This window comes from Cottoperca gobio, chromosome 13 (assembly GCF_900634415.1).
Source record: "Cottoperca gobio chromosome 13, fCotGob3.1, whole genome shotgun sequence".
NCBI lineage: Eukaryota > Metazoa > Chordata > Actinopteri > Perciformes > Bovichtidae > Cottoperca > Cottoperca gobio.
The window spans coordinates 17,366,351-17,388,605 of record NC_041367.1 but is presented as its reverse complement, the minus strand read 5'-3'; the positions used below and the strand labels follow the sequence as shown (position 1 = coordinate 17,388,605).

General features: G+C 39.1%; 1 protein-coding gene across 1 annotated transcript in view; it reads right to left on the bottom strand.

The window, feature by feature from the left end:
- Window positions 1-3,934: 3,934 nt before the first annotated feature.
- Window positions 3,935-22,255, bottom strand: part of gbe1b (glucan (1,4-alpha-), branching enzyme 1b) — a 66,169-nt gene continuing 47,848 nt past the window's right edge. Inside the window, exons 14-15 of the mRNA XM_029446528.1 lie at window positions 14,399-14,516; window positions 3,935-5,681 (exon numbers count right to left, since the gene is read on the bottom strand). Of these exons, the coding sequence (XP_029302388.1) occupies window positions 5,619-5,681; window positions 14,399-14,516 (181 nt within the window). The 3' untranslated portion in view covers window positions 3,935-5,618. The remainder of the gene's footprint in view (window positions 5,682-14,398; window positions 14,517-22,255) is intronic.

The following is a 22,255-nucleotide window of genomic DNA, read 5'->3' as shown; positions in this document are numbered from 1 at the left end:
CCCCAAACCACATATCGCTGCATTTTGATTTTTAAGATACACTATCTGTTCATTTAACGTGGCTTCTTTCCCACCTCATGAATTTATCTTTGGATTCTGTATTAAAGGCGTTTCTACTAGTGTTTCACAGCTCTAGTTCTCAGGAGCTCGAGTACTGATGCTTTTCATTCAAGCTGTTTAATGAGGAATGAATAGACTCTAGATACCAGGAGAAGGCATTTAATTACCTGATACAATAGAAAACAAGTGGCACTTTGGGTCCCAAGGATCTCCATTGGAATCAGTCACTGCAAGTGTTGCATAAAGATGAAAAATGGACTGTAATGACAAAAGGAATATCAGCACATTCTGCTCTCTGCTGAGCCTGACAACAGTCTCGTCTCCTCCGCCTGATGTCAGAGTGCTCCACTCAGACGGCCTAATTCAGCCACCAATGATCTTTACAATTATATCAATCACAATAAAAGTAAAGATTCAAATCAGTCTGACCCAAAAGGAACACAACATCCTCCTACTCCAGAGTTTGATACTATACTCCAATGAGAGATTGATATCCATTTCATCTTCATTATTTCAGTAATGAGATAGCTTGTCACAGTTTAGCACATTGCTTCCAGCACAAACCTCAGAAGCTCGGAAAAGAAAAGTGACAAAAACAACAAAATGAGTCCCAGTTCGTGCCTCTCATGTGTCACATTTACATTCAAGTCACAGAGATAAGCATCCTTTTTCCAGAAAAGAAATAATAATACACAATGGTCTTTGAAAAACCGGAATCCTCAAGTCTTTGAGGATTCAGTCCATCTGGAAAAAAAAATATTATGCACCAAAAGAAGACTTTGAAGTAAACCCTTTTAACCCTTTTACACTGTTTACTAATCCAACAAAGATGGCAGCCCAGAAATGTTGTTCATGCTCAATTTCTAGCACATGAAACAACTTTCAAAGTGTTCTTATCATATTATATTTACGTGTATATATATTATAATTGTGTTGTTTTTTATTATTTTTGTTTCATACAAAATGAGCAAGGAGATACAGTACATACATTCTGGCTACCTGGTTAAGAAATACAGTGAAAAATTGGGACATGAATTAAACATCTTCTTTATTGTACAGCGGGTATCATTTTTAAATCAGGATCCTGTGAATACATCTAGAGTAGTAGTATGATATTAATAATCTTCTACATTGATTTATATAAAAAAATACCTCGCTCCGTGTGTCCAGTGTAATGGTAATACAAGATGGTGGATATTGTTGTTTTCACCTTGTGAGTCTGCGAGTGTCATCATGGCAAAATGTGTCTCCTGGAGACACCTACTGCAGAGGGAACTACCACAGAGTGCAGGTGTTTACAAGTCTGTCTGTCCTGTCCGGAGACACATATTGCCACAGCCAATAGTGTCACAACTGTGCAAGAAGCAGTCAAGAAGCTTTACACATGTGTAGTTGAGATCAAAGTGAAGGCTGAGTTTTGAAGAGAAAGGGGGCCGGAAGTAGAGGGTAGGAAGTGTTTACAGCCCTGACCCTATTTGGCATTGCGGCTGGTGTGATGCTATCTCAAGATAGTTTTGTCTAGCTCTAGTTTTAGTTAGTCATGTTACACCATTCGTGTCCCTAACATAATAAGATAAACTACAATGTTCAGATGCTCAAGGCTTCTATGATTTATCCCATCTAAATGTCTTACAAACCAACCCAAGAAAACAATATACTTTACCTTATTATATAGGAGGCTTAAGTTATAGAGGATAGTGTTTTACCATCCTGGAAAAATGCAAATGGATTTAAAAAAAAAGTATCAGGTTCCATACTGTGTGTTCCCAGGCACTCAAACCTGCAGGAAGATGATTGTTCCTGAAATCCACAGGCTACCTCTCCAAAAACACGATGAAGAGTACTTGAGCTTCTTCACTATTCACGGGCAGAAAGAAACAAGCACTCTCTTATGTGAAATCAGAATTTTACTACTCAGTATGTGCTAAAAGCCAAGATGAAGAGAAACAAAAAATTTAACTCTTTAATACATTTCGACGTTAGTTATGTATTGTTGAATGGACTCAGCATGGGTTACAGAAAGTTTTAACTCTTACCATTTATGCTCCATTTTAATCAAACCCGGTTTGAAAAGAATGCCTGACAGGAAACTTCTGTTTGTACATGATGATTTTCAGGTGCTGGTTTTTCTCTGCTGTTATTTGAGACCATACACAGTGCAGACCATTTCTTATCATGGCAATCGATGACATTTGCCATTTAAAATCTTATTGCTTTATGTTAGACTTTGGATTTAATACTATATGGCCCTCTGTATAGGTTCCCCAAATTAGGTATTGGTGGTTTTCCTACAAAATGCCACATGACCTAACAAACATTTCACTTATAAAGTGATTTGACGTCACATTTCTAATTTCTAAAGTGTCCGTCTAGATCTAAGCCAGCATTTATCTGGAAAGCTCAAGTAACAGAATTGAATAGAATAGAGTCACAGGCATTTTGCATTAGAGCTGCAGCAGCGTGCATGAAAATCCCTCCCTGTCTTGTGCAGTCTCCTGGGTCAGACTCAGAAAACATCCTCTTTGTGGCAGGTCAGACCCCCAATTCTGACTTTGACAATATTGCATTCCTCCAAGATCTTCCCTTTAGGCATCTCTATGCTTGTGAGCCCATAAGAAATACAAACAGACAAAGCGTTACAAGAGAGAATACGCTCTGTGCTATCAGGGTTACTTCTCATGTAAAGCACATCAAATATGTCCTGGGATGCTCATGCCAGTTATTTCAACAAAATAAACACCTGTAAAATTCAGTGCAACATCGAATATTGTGAAGCTTGCAGTTCAGTTTGCTGCACTGGTTCAGAAAGGTGCTGATTTAACTCAGGTAGGTTCTGAAGACATAGTTTGCAGTGGTGTTGCATTACACTAAGGTGTGTCTGGTACTTTGTCTACTGTGTGAACAAATGTGCATGGTAATTGGATTGAATGGCATTATATTGTTTAAAAACTAACCCCTGGATTATTCTCGTAAATTCAACAGTATGAGACTTTCAGGGTATGATAACCATCTCAGAAAATATCACGGTTTCACAGATATACGGTATTAACACTTATTATTATTATTATTATTATTATTATTATCATCAGTTACAATGATCCTTTACGGATTGAGAACGGAATTATAATAATAATCAGTTATCTAGCTAAGGCATGTTAGTTTACATGTCAGCATGTTGAATTAATTACTAAATCAAAATAGCACACATACACACCAGATTTATTGCAGTGGTGGGGAGTATATATTTTATGCACTTGCATTTATTAGATTAGAGATTAAAAACGTTAAAAAAGATGTCATGTCGCTTCAGAATAATGTGCAGAGATTTGTCTCTTTTTTTTTTTTTTATTATAAAAGAGAAAGAAAAGAAAAGCCTATAAAGTGACAACAGGGTTGAATCAGCAGCTTTGTGAAACAGGCTGGACAAAAGCTACATTGTGATCTTCCCAAACTGCTTTTCATGGTGCAGCTGCCATTTAAAAAGATGCTTGTATCGATGCAGCGCACAAAGTCAGGATGCCTGGGACATGGAAATTTAAGTATATGGTCTGATGAGTTGTCTTCATACCCCTTACATCATGTTGTGGGAACCACTGAGGCGGTACTCTGTATAGTCCCATAACAACATTTCACAGCTTCCCTGGTCACCAAATGGAAACTGAAAACTTTATTTTCTGGAGTGCGAGGTCGATTCCTTCTTTTGTCGTCCCAAACACTTCAGGGCTTTTCCCTATTGAAGTCTGGTACAGTATTCTCCTACACATTTATTTTTTATTTTTAAATCAAGTACTTGCTGAGGGAGTACCATTACAATGCATTTCCAGAAGTGCGCAACGGGACAGAATTAGTAGTCAGACGGCACATCCAGTTCATCCACATTTGTCTCGTGGCCTGACAGGCACTGATTTATTATCATTAGTAATAATGAAAGAAATATGCCGCAATAGTTACTGCGTATCAGACATCAATTTTACTTTTGAGAACAAATGCATTTTGGCATCGGTCAAACGACAATGACATTGGGTCAGATGAGGGATGATTAAACACTCCACTTCAGTCTCACAACCTCACTGCTTGAATTGTATGCAGAGTGATCCTGTCTGTGCTGCTCGAGAGGTGGAGAAAGGCATTTTGCTTTGGTGTGGCACAAAATGAAATGACATGTTCATGATACTTTTGGCTAAACAAAACGAGGTCCTACACACATACATTTGTTTTCTTCAGCTGCAGGAGAAGGAGATCAAAACTTGCCATATATTACAATACAAGCTCAACATGTTGAGGATCTGTACTAATGCAGTAGGTGTGGATCACAGAATTACAGAATCCATGGCAGTAAATCTAAGCATTAGCTTTTATCTGGGATGTCCAAAATGAGCTCTTGTTTCACAGTATCGCTTTGATAAAACGTGCAGAGAATGCTGAAAGTTGCCCAAAAGACATTGATTCACATGGAAACAAGGGACTTTTATGAAAACAAGGAGAACATAAAGGATGGAAACGGATACATTACCAAGTCATTTGCAAAAAAACATCAGTTAATGAACGACTATTTTAATGACCTGTTACATTGAGTTCAGCAGTCACAGTAAAGGTTTAGTAGAATTCAGCAGAGGTCGAAGAGTTTAGTGAAATGCACGACATAAAGTACTTTAATGTGATCTACTGTAGGAGAAAACCATGCATTACATTTTGTTAAGTGGACAAGAACTGTGTAATTCAGCTTAAAATGTTATTTGTGCATTATGCAACACACTGTGAACAATCCAAATTAGGAGATTTTATCACTTTGCTTTAGCTGCAAATTACTGGCTCAATAACAGCACCATAAATAACCACATAAATGCTCCCAGTAGCTGCATGAATTCAAACAACGGGTTTAGATACATTGAAAGTATAATAATTCAAAGCAGCTCCTTAATTTGTGCAAATTGCAATATTTTAATACGTACAAGGTCTCAAAATGCAAATGAACAAAGACAAATGACCAATGATAATATACCTGGAATTTTTGATTTTTTTCAAGTGCTGATAATACTGAAAATCTCTTTGTGTCTTTGACACCCGAATATTATCTGTATTTAAATATAAGACAATTAAAAGTAAAATTTATTTCCACATGCATAACATTCTGAAATATTTTTATTTTCTCTGAGCTTTTATCACGTTTGAATGCTCGCTGTATTGCTTCCCGGTCATGTGTTTCAGATGACAAGCCAAATTCAACAGAGCCTATAAATGGCTGCTGGCTAGTGGTGGCGGACTCGGCAGGGTTTTAAGTTTTAGCATCTAGCTGCTGGTTAGGTTGGACGCTGCCCAAATGGACCAATCTGTAGTAAATGGGGTTACGAAAGCATCTAAGGTTGCAGATGGTGTTTGAAAGCACACAAGCTCACAATGCTTTTTTCCCCCCATTTAGAAAAAAAAAAAGACTTGGGCACAAAACGTGGTTTTGGGTGTCGTGCAAGGTTGACACTTTAAGATGAAGGTGATTGTTAACACTCAGTTTGAGGTTGGAATCCATTCTCGATCCTGGACTCTGCAGAGACAATCATCCTCTAATAACAGTAATCTATCCCCTCGTTGGCCAGGACAATAGCTGTTCTGCAGGGGATGTAGACCTGAGAGGGAAAGAGAGACAAAGGGAGGGAGAGAAGTAAATTGACAATTGAAGATTAATGATATTAACGAGATAACCGATTTTGGAGATTATTGAATCTTCGCGTTTGTCCTTTTTTAGAAGTCAGACATGGTGGCACTTGGTGGTGCCTTGATGATCAGGTGTGATTGCTTCTAACAATCAAGGTCGACATGATGGCTACATGAAGGGGAGGAGGAGGAGGGTAAAAGACTGGTATAGTGAAGAAGAGGATGGGGGGTGTATTCAGAGGGATATTCAGATCTTCAGATGAGACCGTAGACAAACACCAAAGCCTTGATCAAAGAGGAATGTCAAGGTTAGAGAGGTATATAATCAAAGTGTGACAGAGTTGCAGCTACGTTAAGACCTCTGGGTGGCACTGGAGTCAGCAGATCTGCAGCTCAAAGTTGTGCCCGTGAGCTGATTCTGTAGCATTTCATTTTAAGCTTTGAGCTATGGAGAAGATGCATCCGGGCGTAGCTGGTGCTGCACGTTTCTTGATCAGTGACTTAAACTGTCTCACATTCATTAACATTACATTGCATTAAAAATGTGTGCATGCAAATGAGAAATCTTGCCTAAAGTGGGTGTAAAAAAATCAATACAAAAAACAGAATGTTCAATTCAGAACTCTCCAATCAATGCAATTACTGCACGTTTCATCATCGCTATATAATGGCTGTGCATCTATAAACTTTGGATTCTGTGAAGATACATCTGCCAGTGGGCATAGGCTGAGCTAAAAGATTCTCCTGAGTTTTGGTGGACTGAGGAAAAAACATGTCAGCAAAATAAAAAAAATAAGCACACCATAGAAAAAGAAAAAGAACGAAGGAACCGAGCCTGGAAATGTCAGATACCTTATATATACACACAGTACAAAGAAATCTTAGTGAGGGTGTTTGTTCGGAACGGTGTAGCTAATAAAGTCTTTGATCAATCCTTTTGATATTCACAGTGTTGCAAGGAGAAACTGTGTGCCATTAGTCATTTCAGATGTATGCCAGAGGAAAAGCCAAGCAGACATAAATGATGCTATATTTCCCAACAGAAAACTGAAAAACAGTGCAGAACTGTAAACAATTCAATCACCCCCTGAACTCATCAAGCCGCCCCTCAGCATCAGTGGATCTGAGCTCGCTGTGGATGTGTTTCTTTGGCAACAGTTTGTCACCGAGGGAGTCGAGCAGCGCTGAAACACTGACACAGACATTGGTGACTAATTAAACAGTCACAGTGGGAGCGTCTCCGTACAGGAGCGCCGCAGAGAGAAGGGAAGGTAGAATGAATCATTGCACCTGTTTAGACAAAAACTACCACTGTGCCTAACCTGGAATATGTCAACCACTTTTATTTCCAACAAATAGATAGCAATAGTGACCAATTCTAAATCAATCTGCAAACAAAGAGCAGCAGATAGTCCCAAATGTTGGTACTGCAATAAGTGGATGGCGTTCTAATTAACATGCCAATCCTTACAACATGAAGGTGATATCAATGACATGCATACATACTCTACATACTTTAAAAGGACCTGCTACCCACTAACACTTATAATTCAGACTACACAAGGAATCAAATATTTCCCATTATGTTACATCTTAGTCAGAAACATTCTCATCAAACTAAACTTCCTGGTGTATCGTTGATATAAAAATGAAAGGGCTATACTGGTGATTCTACACATTTGACTATTTATTACATATGACAGCGAACCATTCTGCAAACTCTTCTGCTGTGTCTTGAAATGTTAAGTGTTTTTCTCACTGCACCACAATTCAATTTGTTTTACTATTCATTTACATACAATATAAAACACCTTCTGGCAGACCCCTGACACATGTACGAGCTGTGTAATCCATCAGAGAGAACATCAAGTTTGCAACAATTGTTTTGTTGATGCCACGTCATCATTTGTGGTAATGCAGTTTAAAGCAAGCCCGTGTAACTTCTGCTGAACAGCGGCCACTGCGGGGGACCTTTTGCTCTACTTTCAGTTACAAATAGCAGTTAAGGATTTATATATTTCCATACTAGAAATCCCCTTTTAAATGTTTTTCAACCCATACAGTATGTCTAACCAGACGCGCCAGGTGCTTTTGTTACCCAGAACCATCTGAGAAGCAGTCATTGGAAGCTGTTTGGAAAAGGACAGGCACTTTAAAAATATGTATCACGGTCCATCATGGGCTGTCTTGCCGAAGCCAGTCGAGAGAAGAGCTAAAACATATTTTCCATCGAGAAAATCCTTCAGTGTCGTTCTTTGCTCTTCTTTCAAAGAAGAAATACTCTCCACTTATAACTGATGCTATTGCAGCTCCATCGCTACCTCTTTAGGAGCCGCCGTTGTCATTTTTCAACAAACAGTCACGAGAAAGCAGCTGCCGTGCAAGTCGCATGTTACGATTAATCTACATTTTTCAATCATAGTGTCACACGATCCCCATCAGTGTAGCGCACATTCTGCTGCCAACGTTTTGTGAAGCCGATGTGCAACAAGCCGGTCTTCCAGCATCTGACTGCATCTGCTGCTTTCAGATGAGTCATTTCGAGTAGGTGTTTATCACTTCACCAACAATCCACATTTAAGATCTAAGCAACAGCAGTTACTACCAGCAGCCAGATCCAACAGCACTTCCTGTACAACAGAACATTACGAATATGGCAAATTGTTCCAAGTGTTAATATCAGAGCCGCAAAACTAATTGAGAAGAATAGGAAGTAAAGCAGTTTGCTTTCAAAGTATCTGTATTGTACGTGTAGAAAGTTATGCAGAGGCCGTGTTTTTCTAAAACTTATTTTGTCTTACGGATGTTCTTGTATTGCCTCGCATCACACTCTCATATGAGAATTTGGATTTTCTGCTCACTTCAAGAGCAGAGTCCAGCCGTGGGGCTAATACTCAATATGATCAATGTTCAAACACACTTATAAAGGATTCATGAGGTGCTTCACAGGAATATATCATCCGCTTGGTGTCTGTATCCTGACCTGGGCTGCTGGCAAGAGCATAGCCTGACTATCTGTGCACTTTAAGTCTCCAGGCATGTCTCTGTTTGGATCCATTACTCGCTTAACAAGGATCAACTCCCTGTAAGCACTCCTGTGCATGCAGGTTGTACTTTAGGAAGACCAAGGATTTGACCGGGTAACAACACAAACTGGACTTGGATGGTTAACAGAGTCAAGGCTCAATCACAGGATGTCTGCTGCTATCCACGTTCACAGATCAGCACTTCATTTATTGAGTATAATGTCATCAATAGGAATAATAACATTAAGCTTCACGTGAAATGGAAAAAAACGATAAAATAAGATCACGATACGGACGAGTCAGTGTAAATATTCCTGTAAACTGAAGACGAAGAAACTAACATCATTTATTGAGAAAACTTTAAAACTGCAAGTTATTATCTGACACATAATTAATAAATGGAAATAGATTAAAACTCATGTCAGGATTATGTGATCTGCTTCCCAGACTGTAAATGTATACTACTCAATATTTCATACAGTATGCACAGTAAAGTAGTGCTAGAGGATTTACTGTATATTTGTATTTTCAGGTCCTGTCACAGTTTTGTGCCGAGTTCACACTTCCACATCCACCCATACATTTTTCTGATGGAAATGTCTTTTGATCAGTGTTTACAAGCCAGCTACGTTTCACTCACTTTCTTCCTTCACACTTCAGCTTAATTCCTTTTTGTGAAACGGTCAAAGGAGACAACCCCTTTGATGCATGTAAAGTGTATCAAAAGGTTTCGAAGCAGCTAATTATTCATCAGTGTTTCTTAGCATTATGTCTTTGACATTATTACACTCAAATAAACTTGAAATGTGTCAAATACCAGAACAGGTTAAACCTAAATATCATTTTCTCACTTGGAGAGACACTAAGGTTTTGCCTCGCTAAATGACTACATTGTAAATCGTTCAATAGTCCAAGTTCTTGATGTGAGAGATTCTTATGAAATGCCCTTCTGAGTACATCAAGCTGCCAGTTCACTCACATGAAGGCTTAGCTGCAACTTTTCATTATTTGCATAAAGAGAAGAGTGCAATTTCTATTTTTTGTATTTAGCTTCATGGCAAGCTGTTCAAACATTCACTCATATTACTAGGGATGAAATTAAACGAGCCCGACTGTTAATTCTTTTCTTATTACTAACAAACCCTACTTTAAACAAAGAAGAAAAAGCTGTGAAAGAGCGATGAGAGTAAGTTAAACTGTACATTTACAGACACAGACCAAATAATAATCTTAAATTTACTATAAAACTCTGTAAAGCCGAAGGGAGCTGCAGATTAGGGTGATAATTCTCTGTAGGCCCTTTCACAACGTTTCCCCATCGTCATTTCATACAGTTTATTGTTATAGTAAATTATTAGGCGGTTTCAGTTCAATAATTTAGGCCCATTATTAATCACTCCAACAGGCGCTCGGCAGATTTACAGATATAATATAAAAGTCTTTTATTTTCTTTGAAATTAAAATGAACTTATATTCAAGGCGCACAAGGACAAACTAATTAAATGAATAAAGTTTACAGGTATTTTAATGTGGCATGTGAGCCTGCTGTTGATGTGATGAGAGAGCGCTCGACCCACAGGTCTAACTCAGCTGACAGGCGCTTTCTTGTTTCATGAATACCAGGGATGAGAGAGCCTCATCACACATATGATGTTGGGAACATGACACAGTAAATGGATATCTGTCCTCCATCAGCCAAAACCTGCCCGTTAAGCCGTTAGTAAATTGTCATGTCATTAGCTGCATTTCTTTTTTTGATATACGTTTTTAATAAAGGGATTTTGATTTTCATTGTTTCTTCTGTTAAATGTGGTGAAAGCACTGGGCTGTTTATTGTTGATGTTAAAACTAAATCACAACCCAAAACTATATTATAATTTAATGACATCTCATCAATTAGTAAGAAAGAATAAATGCAGATGTCCTTTTAGGTATAGATGGTACTTTAAACTACTTACAGTACTTACTGAACATCAACAATTAAAAAATGGGAACACTTTTTTGGTACCACTTCCTGATCATGTACCTTTTACAAAGGATTTATAATTCATGACTGACAGCTTGAATAATGAATGCATGTTTTATTAACCCATATAAAGACGTTAGTTACAACTTATAAACCATTTTACAGGGAGACTTATTAACCAAGAAATCAAAATATATATATAGTTTTAACAAGACGGGTTAGGGTTAGATATCATTTTTGAAATTAAACCAGCAAGGCACAGACGCGGCCTACCGACGTCTACCACAATATGCAGCATTCCTTTGTATCTGCACTGTGGAACTTGTTCACCATCTGTGTCACGTCAGACAGGTTCTACTTTGTTCTTGTTTGTTTGTTTGTTTGTTTGTTTGTTTTGAGGAGGTGGGAGCATTTTTCCTCTTTATTGATTTTTTCTATAATGGAGAAAAAGACATGACTGAAAGAGATAAGAGATGTCACATAACAGCAGTCTCGGACCACATTTGTAAACACAGGGCGTTACAGTTACATGTTGTTCGCCACAGCCTACCGAGCCACCGGGATGCTCTCGACTCTGTTGGCTTCATCCAATTATGTGTATTCTCAGTCTGAGGAGTGTTGCATTCTTGGAGGATAAGAGTTTATTATTGCTCAGTAACGAGGAAGCTGGAGAACTGACAGACCCATTAAAAAGACAGGAGAGGAGAAGTTTGCGCAGACTTTGAAAGCAACAGTTGTTAAATAAAACATGGACGATGTAGGCACCGTTCACAGCCCCCACATAGGCACTTGTCTGATTATTCTTGTCATAACCAGGTAGGTGTGAGGAGGAGAAGGAAGAGGAGGAGGTGAAGCATCTTTATGCAAGACTACAGTCTCCCTGTGCAATCTCTACAAGGGTGCCTACAAAAGGAGATGCAGTATTCGCAGAAGGGTCCCCACCCCGCCGACTCCCTGTCGGCCCCACTCCTCTCACTCCCTTTCATTCCCCATTAAACCATGATGGTGCCAACATTAGCAGATGACTTGTTAACTAAACTTCACATTTTGGCCAAGAGGGACGTGGGTGAAGCAGTGGTGTTTGAATTAATAAGAGATTTAAGAGAATGTGGAATTTGAGTCCTTATCTGATGAAACCTAATCTAATACGATGGAGGCTCACTGTCTGTGTGAAAGAGGAAGAGGCTTTTTAAGGTTAAATAATGCCACCATTATGCTCTAAAGAGCAATGTGAGTTTTTCCAAGCACATATTTGATGCATTAAGGTGTTCCGTCCGACTCTTAATATACAGTACATGTAGAGAATACTCTCTATCCATTAACTGCAACATTTTCAGTATTGATCTGAGGAGGTTCAAGTTGAGTTCAGATAAACAAACACCTTATCAGGTGCCATGTCAACTCTTGTACTAACTGTAACAGCTTAAGTGTACCGCCTGGAGATATTTATTATTTGGCTAAACAAACTGGAAAACCAGCGAGGGAGATGATGACTGTGCAGACCACTTCACAGACATCACTGTCCTCACACATTAATTGGATTCATTAACATAAGATCTAACACATGCAATCAGCCCAGTTACAGTTGGAGTGTTTGGGTATCGGTGCTGATCTTCACGAATTCATCCCTGACCTTATTCATAAACATCTTATTGCCTTTCAGCATTTAATCAAGCAAAAATTACATCAGGAGGCAAGCATGAGGAAGATCCTCGAGCTCTCTGATTAAAATGCACATCAACATTTCTTTCTATTTTCCAAGGACCAACCTAGTTCATGCTATTAGCCTAAAGCAGTCCCCATGATGGAAGCCAAGTAGTTTGTTCTCCACATATTCTTCGCCCCTCAGTGAGGCCGTGTGAGTTTAAGAGGCGGGCACATAAAAAGTTAAGTTCTAACACCATGAATAATGCACATTGTTTGCCGGAAAATCTGAAAGAGCTGTAGATATCAGATTCACGTAACGCTCGATGACTCCAGGATAACTGCCAGCATGAGTAAAAATGCATAATATGATATTCACAAACAAAAGGATACCAATCCCCCTATAGACACATCCAGACTTTTATTTTTGGAATGCAGCCACAGTTGATCATTCTCTGGATTCTGCATTAAAAGCTAATCATATTAATGAGGAAGATACTAAATTATAGAGCAGTGGTTACACTGAGAGGACCAGATCAGAGAGATGGTGGCTTTTTGCCAGAACAGGCAGCCCTCTTTCATGACAACACACTTCAACCTCATTAGAATGCGTCGAAAGGATCCGCTCACTACAAACTCTATTTCGAGCTAATTAAATTGATTTGTGAAATCAAACACAAAACATAAAAGGATAAAACATTAATACACTGACAGCCATTTCATCATATTTTGTAATCGCTACAAGCAGGTTGAGTGTACAACTATTTCCCTGTATAAAAGGAAAACACCCAACCACTGCAGAACCATCAATATCCACCTGATTAATGCAAAGAACAACAGGCAAGCTAGAGGAACATTACATGATATAAAGTGTTGGCAGTGCTGCAAAGTCCAGTCAACATCGTCAGTGGCCTCAACAGGCACGAGAATAGACCTCTCATAGACATTCTGACTCGTCTTAGAGGGGAAAAAAAAGGTGTAACTAATAGCATTAATGAAGGCTTTGTTCCATTTAAGCCGCAAATGATTTGCTTTTAACATTCCCTTCACGGGCTCATCATGGCTACAATGTATTTCTCAGGTTTTTCGACAGAGCGATTTTCTTTGTGTGGCCACAGAAATGAAAGCGTCCACAGGATACAATTAATCACATGAATGGTGGGGGTAGTACTGAATGAGGATGTGAAGTAAGGTCAGCATATAGTAACCATCTCATGGTTATTCATTTTTACATCGTGGAAGATATTCTGATGTGGACCAGGGAGGATTCGGCACTCATCTGTCGACTAGTGGATGTACATATTAATGCTCCAGATATACACTTATATATATAATGAGCAGTCGGCTGTATTATGTTAGTGTACCATTGTCAGGATAGGTTCTCTTTGGTGGGGTTTAACGATACACTTTAATGAATTTTATTTTTTAAGGCTAGTGGTCACACCATGTGCCTTTCCTGCTACGACAAGTCCAAATATCTTCCGACGGAAAAAGCCCTGAATCCAAACAATATGCAAATACCACACATAGCTAGTAAACAAGAAATGAATGCACCTTTTGTACATTTGTAATAATAGGAAACGATGCCAGACATGTGACTTGGTAATGCTACGGGCAAAATACATTTGGACACAACAAATCGAAAGAAAAAGTTTTAGCGCTGCTTTTTTTTCCTTTTCGAGATGCAGCTGTCTCGTCACCACCCACAGCTGCTTTTGATATTTTTCAGCTGTGAGCAACTCCTCCATTTCATATGGGCATTGGGAAAATAGTGTCCATCAACAGGACCCTCCAAAATCATTTAGTATGCATACTGACATTTTTGAGTACACTTAGTTGTGTCACTTTTACAGCGTGAATGTACAACATCCTCCAACCATGTGAGAATTAGTATGCAGAGTGGGATGGTGATACAGCATAGGATATTTGAAAAGTGGCCGAGAGACTGGACTCGACAGCAATGGCCCAGGACTTCTAATTGGAGTGCACTCCATAGTTAGGACTTGATGACGTTCAACAAAAGATGACCTTTGATGAGTCAAAAAAGAATTACCTTGATGGAGTTGGGGCGGCCGTTGAAGGGGTGGGCCTCTGTGAGGAACTCCGTGTTGTGGTCCAGCCGTCCGTGACCACCATACAAATGCTCATCCGAATCCAGCTTGATGTTGTATCTGACAAAGATTGACGTTAAGGCACAATAGCAGTGGGAAACTAGATTATAAGATCTAAGACACATGAAGCACAAGAGAAGGTTTTATCACCAGTGCTTTTGGTGTTCAGACTTGATTTAGCAGTGCTCAGCTGGTTTATATTCATTGAAATCTTCTCATCCATCAGCATTCATCTCCCGTCCGCAGCTCTACAAAGTGACGGAGCGGAGCCCTAACAGACAAAGAGAAGGCTGCCTAAAATGAACATAAATGCAAAAGTGATTCAGCCATGGCTCAACCATCCTGCCTGCCTGTCTAATTGATCTAATTCACTGCATAAATAATGAGTTACATCAAAAGTGATCATTAAGAGTGACAACAAATACACACACAAGTACACGGTCTATAAAAAATATCCATTCCTCTAGGACCGTTTCATTCAAAAATTACTTATTAATGTCAAAGTGAGAGAAAATCACTACAAATTGACATGTAAATGACTGCCAAAGTATTAATCAACCAGCATCAGCGTAATACATCTGGACACTGCTATTTTCCTATACGAACAGTTTTCTTTAATGTGGAATATAGTGTGTATTTCTTATGCACATGATAATTATTTTACTTTGCAATTTAAGAGTTTTTATCAGTTGTTCATTGTCACAAAGGATTGATGAATCCACTGTGAGTCAAAGTTGTAAAACAATAATGCATGTCATTAATCATGTATAGTAAAATGTGTCTGTACTGTAAGTGTGTGTGTGTGCGTGTGCGTGTGCGGAGGGGCGAGCGAATGTCCCCTGCCATCCGCTATGCTTCTGAACAAGGATGCTCAGACGGATGGCAGCGTCCATAATAAGGTTGCCACAGTTTCATAAAATATGTGCGTTCTTGAATAGTATCCGAGATGAGAAGACATTGCATGAAATATAATATGTAAATCATGCCATATGCTCCAGTGAGGGCTTTAGCATATATTCACCATTTTCTCAAAAGTGCAGGATCAAAATCGATTACATGATGAATTATGCCCTTCAACAAGAGGTAAATGGAGAAAGACTAATGTGATATCTAAATTGTTAGGAAAGAGCTCCTAAAGTCTGTCTGAAGAAAACAAATGTCCGGGCAGACTTGTAGAAAACCCCTCCTTTCTTTTTTACACAAAAAGGATGGATGTCAGAATCAGTTACTAAGGCTGTTATTAATGTCAGAGGAAATATTGAAGACATTTTAAAAGCCTGATTTAAAATGCAAGAAAGTGCACCGTGACAGATGCGTACATTAATATCTTGTTTTTAATCTGAAAACTTCTCTCAAGGCAAAGTTTTGCATAGCTTATGCCAGTTTGATTAGCAAAGCCAACATGTGCACCCTGACGTCCATAATACCCATGAACATCTGTGCAGTGCATTATTTACTCTCTCAGGGACAGGGTCTGTAAGGACTGGTACTGTAACAAACTCCAGGGGAGAGGAGCAGAAATGTAAACAGCCTCCTAATTGGCTGGCTGAATAATCACCTTATCTCCCCATAGGCGATACTGTGGAGTAGGAGAGGGATCCTCAAACACTGCCTCATTCTGCTCCAGAGCCGGGGAAACGCCGCTTTTGCTGCCTGCTTGTCTGCTTTGATAGTGATGATTAAAAAGAAGTGCTGCTCTGTGCATTGTTCCTCCTGAGGAGGAAGACCCCCTCCTCCACACTTCCACCGCTCTACTCGCCGCGATGGTGTTTTATTGACAGAACAAAGTCATTTTGCAATAACCATCAGAAGAATATGGAAATATTCTCTCAGAGGTCATCCTGCTTGTGGGAAAACTGAGGACATGGATTTCAAAAAGGTTAATCCTCCTAATACAAACAATAAAAACCTCGACTTTAAACATTCTAACATGGAATGCGTGTGAATTGTAAATATTTTACAATAACATGTTGCAGATCTGATTAGAGTGCGCTTCACGCTGCTTGTTGTGCATTTCCAGTCTTGTGGATTGCGTGTGTACTGTCCATGCTCACGTCTGTGGCACACAGCACTCTGGAAATGAGGCATAGTTATAGTAATTCAGAGTTCTCTGGCAAACTTCTCTGCAAGGAAGCGAGGACCAACACAAATTGGTAGTTGGGAGCTTTGAGCGATTACGTCTTTGTTAGTGGCTACAGACGGCTGCAACAACAGCCTGCAGTTCTGCTGTAAAGTATTGTAATCAATACAGCTTTTGTGAATAAAGGGGAATGATTTAAGAACACAATCAATTTTGCCCAATGAGCAGAAGGAAAAGAAGGCAGTCCGAAGCTTGACGATTAGAGCCATTGGTGACCTGAAAACAATCTGGGCCCGACCATGATTGGATGCAGACCGAGACACCACTTACTATCACCCTGATGTGGGTGAACAAGAGCTGAGCCAAATGTGTATGCACATCTGAGGAATGTGGCATGGCCCTTACAAACATTCTAAACAGTGTAACTTCACTGTTCCTTCAAGTTACATCAGAGTGGAAGAAATGGTAGAAACAGAGTCACAGAGGAATAAGAGGCTCGCTCACCGTCAGCTGGAAGTGACTTAAAGCGAGAACTCTTAAAAGGCGTCCGTAGATGTCCATCACTTTGTGTAAAGAGCATGACGCGTATAAAGTACCGTTTAACACCCTTCAGCATAACTTGTATTATTTTAACTCCGATGTATTGATTTGATGTTTCAAGTTTGGTGGGAAACGTACTTTGTCATGCTTTTTATAAAAAGAGATGATCATGCTTTTATTTTGAAATTATTCTTACATATGAAATAAAATTCCAAAGCAATACAATTGTACAGAAATAAACATTGTTGTTCGAGAGGGCTCGAATGCTATTTATCGTTGAACTCGCCGTCAGTGGTCAAACTAATGGTGGACTACAATAATGGTGTCACTATATTTTTTGATAGCTTCACTGCTCCGTCTAATCGGTAATTGTCGCCTTGCATTTACAAAGTCAATTGTGAGATTGAGCAAAAAGCACAAGCAGTGAAAGGACCCGACACATTTTACATAAACCTCCAGGTTAGCCAAACGTATTTGAAAGAGAAAACGAAGGAAACCGTGTTGGAAAAGAATATTAATTATTAGTGAGTTGTAAAGATCCATCGCAGTTTACAGTCTGACTTCTTGGATCGATCACCATCCAAACTGGTTTCCTGTATTTTCCTGCACTGCGGGATTATTGCCAACATTTTGGTACATTCCTGTGTTTTAGTCTCTTTATTTTTAGGAGATTATTAATCAAAAGGTTGTTGCCGATGATTTTTGAATGACCGATTAAGAATCTTTTGTGGGTTTGACTGTCTGAACTGTTGAACCAGACTAATTACTGCAGTTTAGAAAGGGAGCAGGATTTCTTGTCGGCTTTATAGAGCTGGCGGAGAAAAAAATTATTCTAAGCTTTTTTGACAATGTGTTCCGTGTTGATCTTTATCAGAGAATGAAGTTGGTGCTTACATGGAATAAGCAGTAAGTACGGAGGTTTTAGGGTGTGGTTTATGCCCTAAAGTCAAATATTAATTCAGGAGTTTTGGGCGCTGTGCATCAGATATCTTAACTTACCTGTGCAGTGTTTTATTGTTATTGGAACTGAGGCTTAAAATGGTCGTGGCATTTTTAGCAAGCCTTGGCCCCGTCGCTGCATCGAGGGGCCTTAAGACTTAACATGGTCTGGGCTTTATAGATTTTACAGAGCTGTGCTGGCATGTGGTTTATTTCACCTTCAAATAAAGCAAAACTGTTAAGCTTGTTTACAACACTAAAATCCTACATTCCCCATCTTCCCAAATTAAGGAATTACTTCCCTGAGTACAATGTTATCAACGTGTTTTGTATTGTTGTCCTTTTATAAAAGGTTTTAAAGTAATGTGCTCTGGTATATGTACAATATTGATGTTCCTGTTTTATTGTATTTTATGTCTTTTGTAGCCGTCATTCCACCAAGATGACTAAACTGGCACATTTACAATTACACAAAAAGGTATATTAATGTGCACTGTCGCTTTAACTTTAAACAGTATAAATAACTATTTGAACTTGGGTCATATTTTTGTAGTTTTGTCAATTTAAACTAAAACTCTCCTTCATTGCCTGAAATAAACGCAGCATCTCCATTTGTCCGCAGCATCTAAACAAGGCACAATTTGTGTTTCAGATTAAGCTTGTGGATTGATGAGGATGCTTGTGGATGATATCTACTAGAGTTACAACCCGCAGAGAAAAGTAATGCAACTTTGTTTATGCAATCCATCTCGATGCATCTTACAGCACGCTGAGGTAAAATAATTAAATAAAAACAGATGCATATTTTCCATTTTCAAAAAACCTTATCTGGTATACTCTCGATGATATCAGAGTAAATTATTGTCACCTATGCATGACTGCGTGTACTTTATTCCAGTTAGTTAGTGTCACTGCACCGGTCGTTGAATTATTCCAAATGGCATTCAAGGAACGGCTCAGACAGCAAAGGAGAATGATGACCTGACACAATCTCAACTGCCTATTGGCACAGTGTAAATCAAAGACCAATCTGCCCTGACAGGTACAGCTTTCATGACGGGATCCAATTGGGATTTCAAAAACTCTAACCAGCCAGATAAAGCCCAGTGCCTGAAGAATGTGTCCACCACGAGTCAGAGAGAAAAGAATAAAAAACACTGATGGTTTGAATGTCTGTCGAAAATCTGACGTTGACTGCATTTTAATGGCCAACATTTTCAGTGAGGTGCTTTGCTTCACTTTCCCTCCTGTTCATCGAGGCGAGAGAGAAAAAACACACATTCAGAAGAGGACAATGAGAAGCAAAAAGATGCTTGTCTAAAAGTATGAAGAGGCCAAACAGTCACTGTGCATCCAACTGTACTGGTACTGGGGGATGATGCCTAAATTGGAGTTGTTATACATTTATCTTAAAGTTAAGGCAGCAGACTTTCAGTTTTACATTATACCACAGGCACTAAAACCTCAGCAGTTATTTAGCTGTAACACATCTGAAATGCATCCACTTCTTTCCTTTTGCATAATATTGACAGCTATTTTTCTATGTACACTGAAGCTTTATGCAGAACTGGATGCGTTTTCAAACGTTCTGCATATTTTTTCAGTTTAGTAGTAAAATAACTATAAAACATTATACAACAAGCAAACAGAAAAAAACACCTTAAGATCCATCTAGACTCACATGCATTCAACAAAAGGTAACTTAATGGTGTTTTTTGCTGGAGAGGGACGTCCTCTGATATGATACCCGACTTGCCATATTACCAAAGGAAATAACACCCAGTATTATATCCATTTGCAGTGGTGCACAGCATGGTCAGTCGCATCCAGCTATTATTTCTAGATGGAGCAGTGGTGTGTGGCTCCACTGTGACTTCCCTGACCCTCACAGGTAGAAGAAAGTTTAAGTATATGACAGCTGAGTGTAATGAAAAACCACTTTTGGACTCTTTGAGCTCGTCTTGTTTACCTCCTCTGCCTCTGAGTGGCACTTTCATCTGTCTTCTCCCCTAATTGGATCCTCTGCACACATTCCCATCGGAGGATCTGCATCTCCACATGCACACGGCGCATTTACCTCCCTCACACACACACACACACACACACACACAGCAGATTTGCCTTTATGTGTTTACTGCTTCTCTGTATAATGACAGCCAGAGCTTTGCCCTCAAATTTATTTGCATTTCCTCTCAACCCACCCAGTGTCTGAGGCCGCTCCTTAAACATCAAAAGAAGCACCAGGAGGAAAAGATGTGGTTCCATCTAAATGAAAATAAACCCTCAAAAACGGTGTTACAGACACTGTGCAGTAAGGCTATTAGTGGTGTGCCCGCGATTCACCCCATCGAGGCAGAGCTGGAAACACGAGGCAGAAAGTACAATTACTACACATCAAACAAGCTTACAATTAACATGTGATATTAAGAGATTAGGGGTTACTACTGTTGTTTTATTTAATCATATTCACATTTAATATCATGTTTAAAGATGGTGATAAACACTAAATATAGAGGTTGTTGTATTGTTTTTCTGCCAGTGACATTATAACCTAAATCTCTGTGCATCAATATATAGTAATTGCCAGATAATGTAATAACAAGGCAAAATGCAATGAAATTCCCCTTGAACTGATTTCAGATGTAATAAAGCATACTGCTGGTTAACGATATCATCAGGCCGATTTTCAGGGTATTTCATTACATCTTGACAGATTTTTATTAGTTAATTGTAATTAGCAAGAAGAATCAACTTATCCATGTAAAAAAAGAAGAAGATAGGAAGTAGAATTGAAAGGAACAACTGCTGCCTCATTGTCAGTCAATCGAATCATCATAATTTAAGACTGAATTGCTCATGTGTAGAGAATTCAACCACATGCATCCAGAGAAAACTAACAAACTCTGGCTGCGTTTTGACTCACCATCATATTATTTTAGTCATAGCTGCTTTGTGTCCATCAGGGAAACTGTTGGCGGGCCCCAGAAGAGAGTCATGTCCATTATAATAAATACAAATCTGTCAGCTTCCTAGCTTCCTGCCCCCCCCCCCTTCACATCCCTGATCGTTAAGCCTACTGTAATCACAACTGTGGGACTCATTAAATTCCTCTGCGCTGCTCTCTGGGAAGACAGACATCCAACGCAGCTAAAGTGAGCGCTTTCTGAATCACTGGGCTCTGCTATTATTTCTCTCTAATAGCATAACAACACCACCACAAACAACTGACCTATTCCTCTCAACAATGACTGCTTATATTATCACGAAAGTATTGGCCTCGGAGAAAATACTGACATTACAATTGCGGGTCTTCACAAGTCACGTTTACTTTAAAAATCAGTCGGGCAGAGTGTTTAGATCCCTGATCCACTTCTCAGGCCGGAGGAATGCGTCTTCTCAGAGATGATTTTAAGCATCTTCAATGCGCCAACAAATTGATTAGAGGATTCATTATGAACCATGTCCAGCCTCCAAACTCATATCAACAGTTAGAAGTGAAAATTAATGGTGAGACCATGCGAGTGATAAGAAACTTGTAGCTGAACTCCAAACATGTGACAATCAGCGACATTTTGCTCACCCAATGCTATGCAAATAATATTATTTTAATATTGCTTATCTTACTTTAGCATTTAATACTATAATGCACTAACACGCACCTGTTGAGTCACCATGGTTAATTTTAAATAATGCTTAAAATATATAGGTTATTGAAGTTACGGACATAAATTAGAATATTGATTGATTGGTAGACTTCTCCGTTAATGGTGTCTACACGCACAGCAGAGGCACCGTAACGTTAGCACATACAGCAGATCTGACGGGAATGTGGTCCCTCGTTTTAGAGAATACTGTAATGAAGTGTTGGAGAGGAAAGTTAGACTTGTTGGTGTTGCTGGATGAAAAGTTAAAGGATAACTAGAGTTGATAAGATGTATTCACGGTGGACCATTAATGTCTGTACCAAAAAGTTGTTTACCTACTTCATCTCACTGTCCCAAAGCGCCCAAGCGCCGCACAGACATATGCCTTCCCACAAACTACATGTACTCTCTGTGAGCTTTAAAAGTGCTAGTGTGCACACAATTCCCATCTTGCCATTTCTTTCTCCTTTCTGGCCCTTTTAACAGACATTTATTGCATCTGTTGAAATAATCAACCGTTAGCTATTTTGTCAACCTCAAAAGATTAGTCATGTTGTTGTATTAAAGAAGTAAATAACATAGACATCATTACTCTA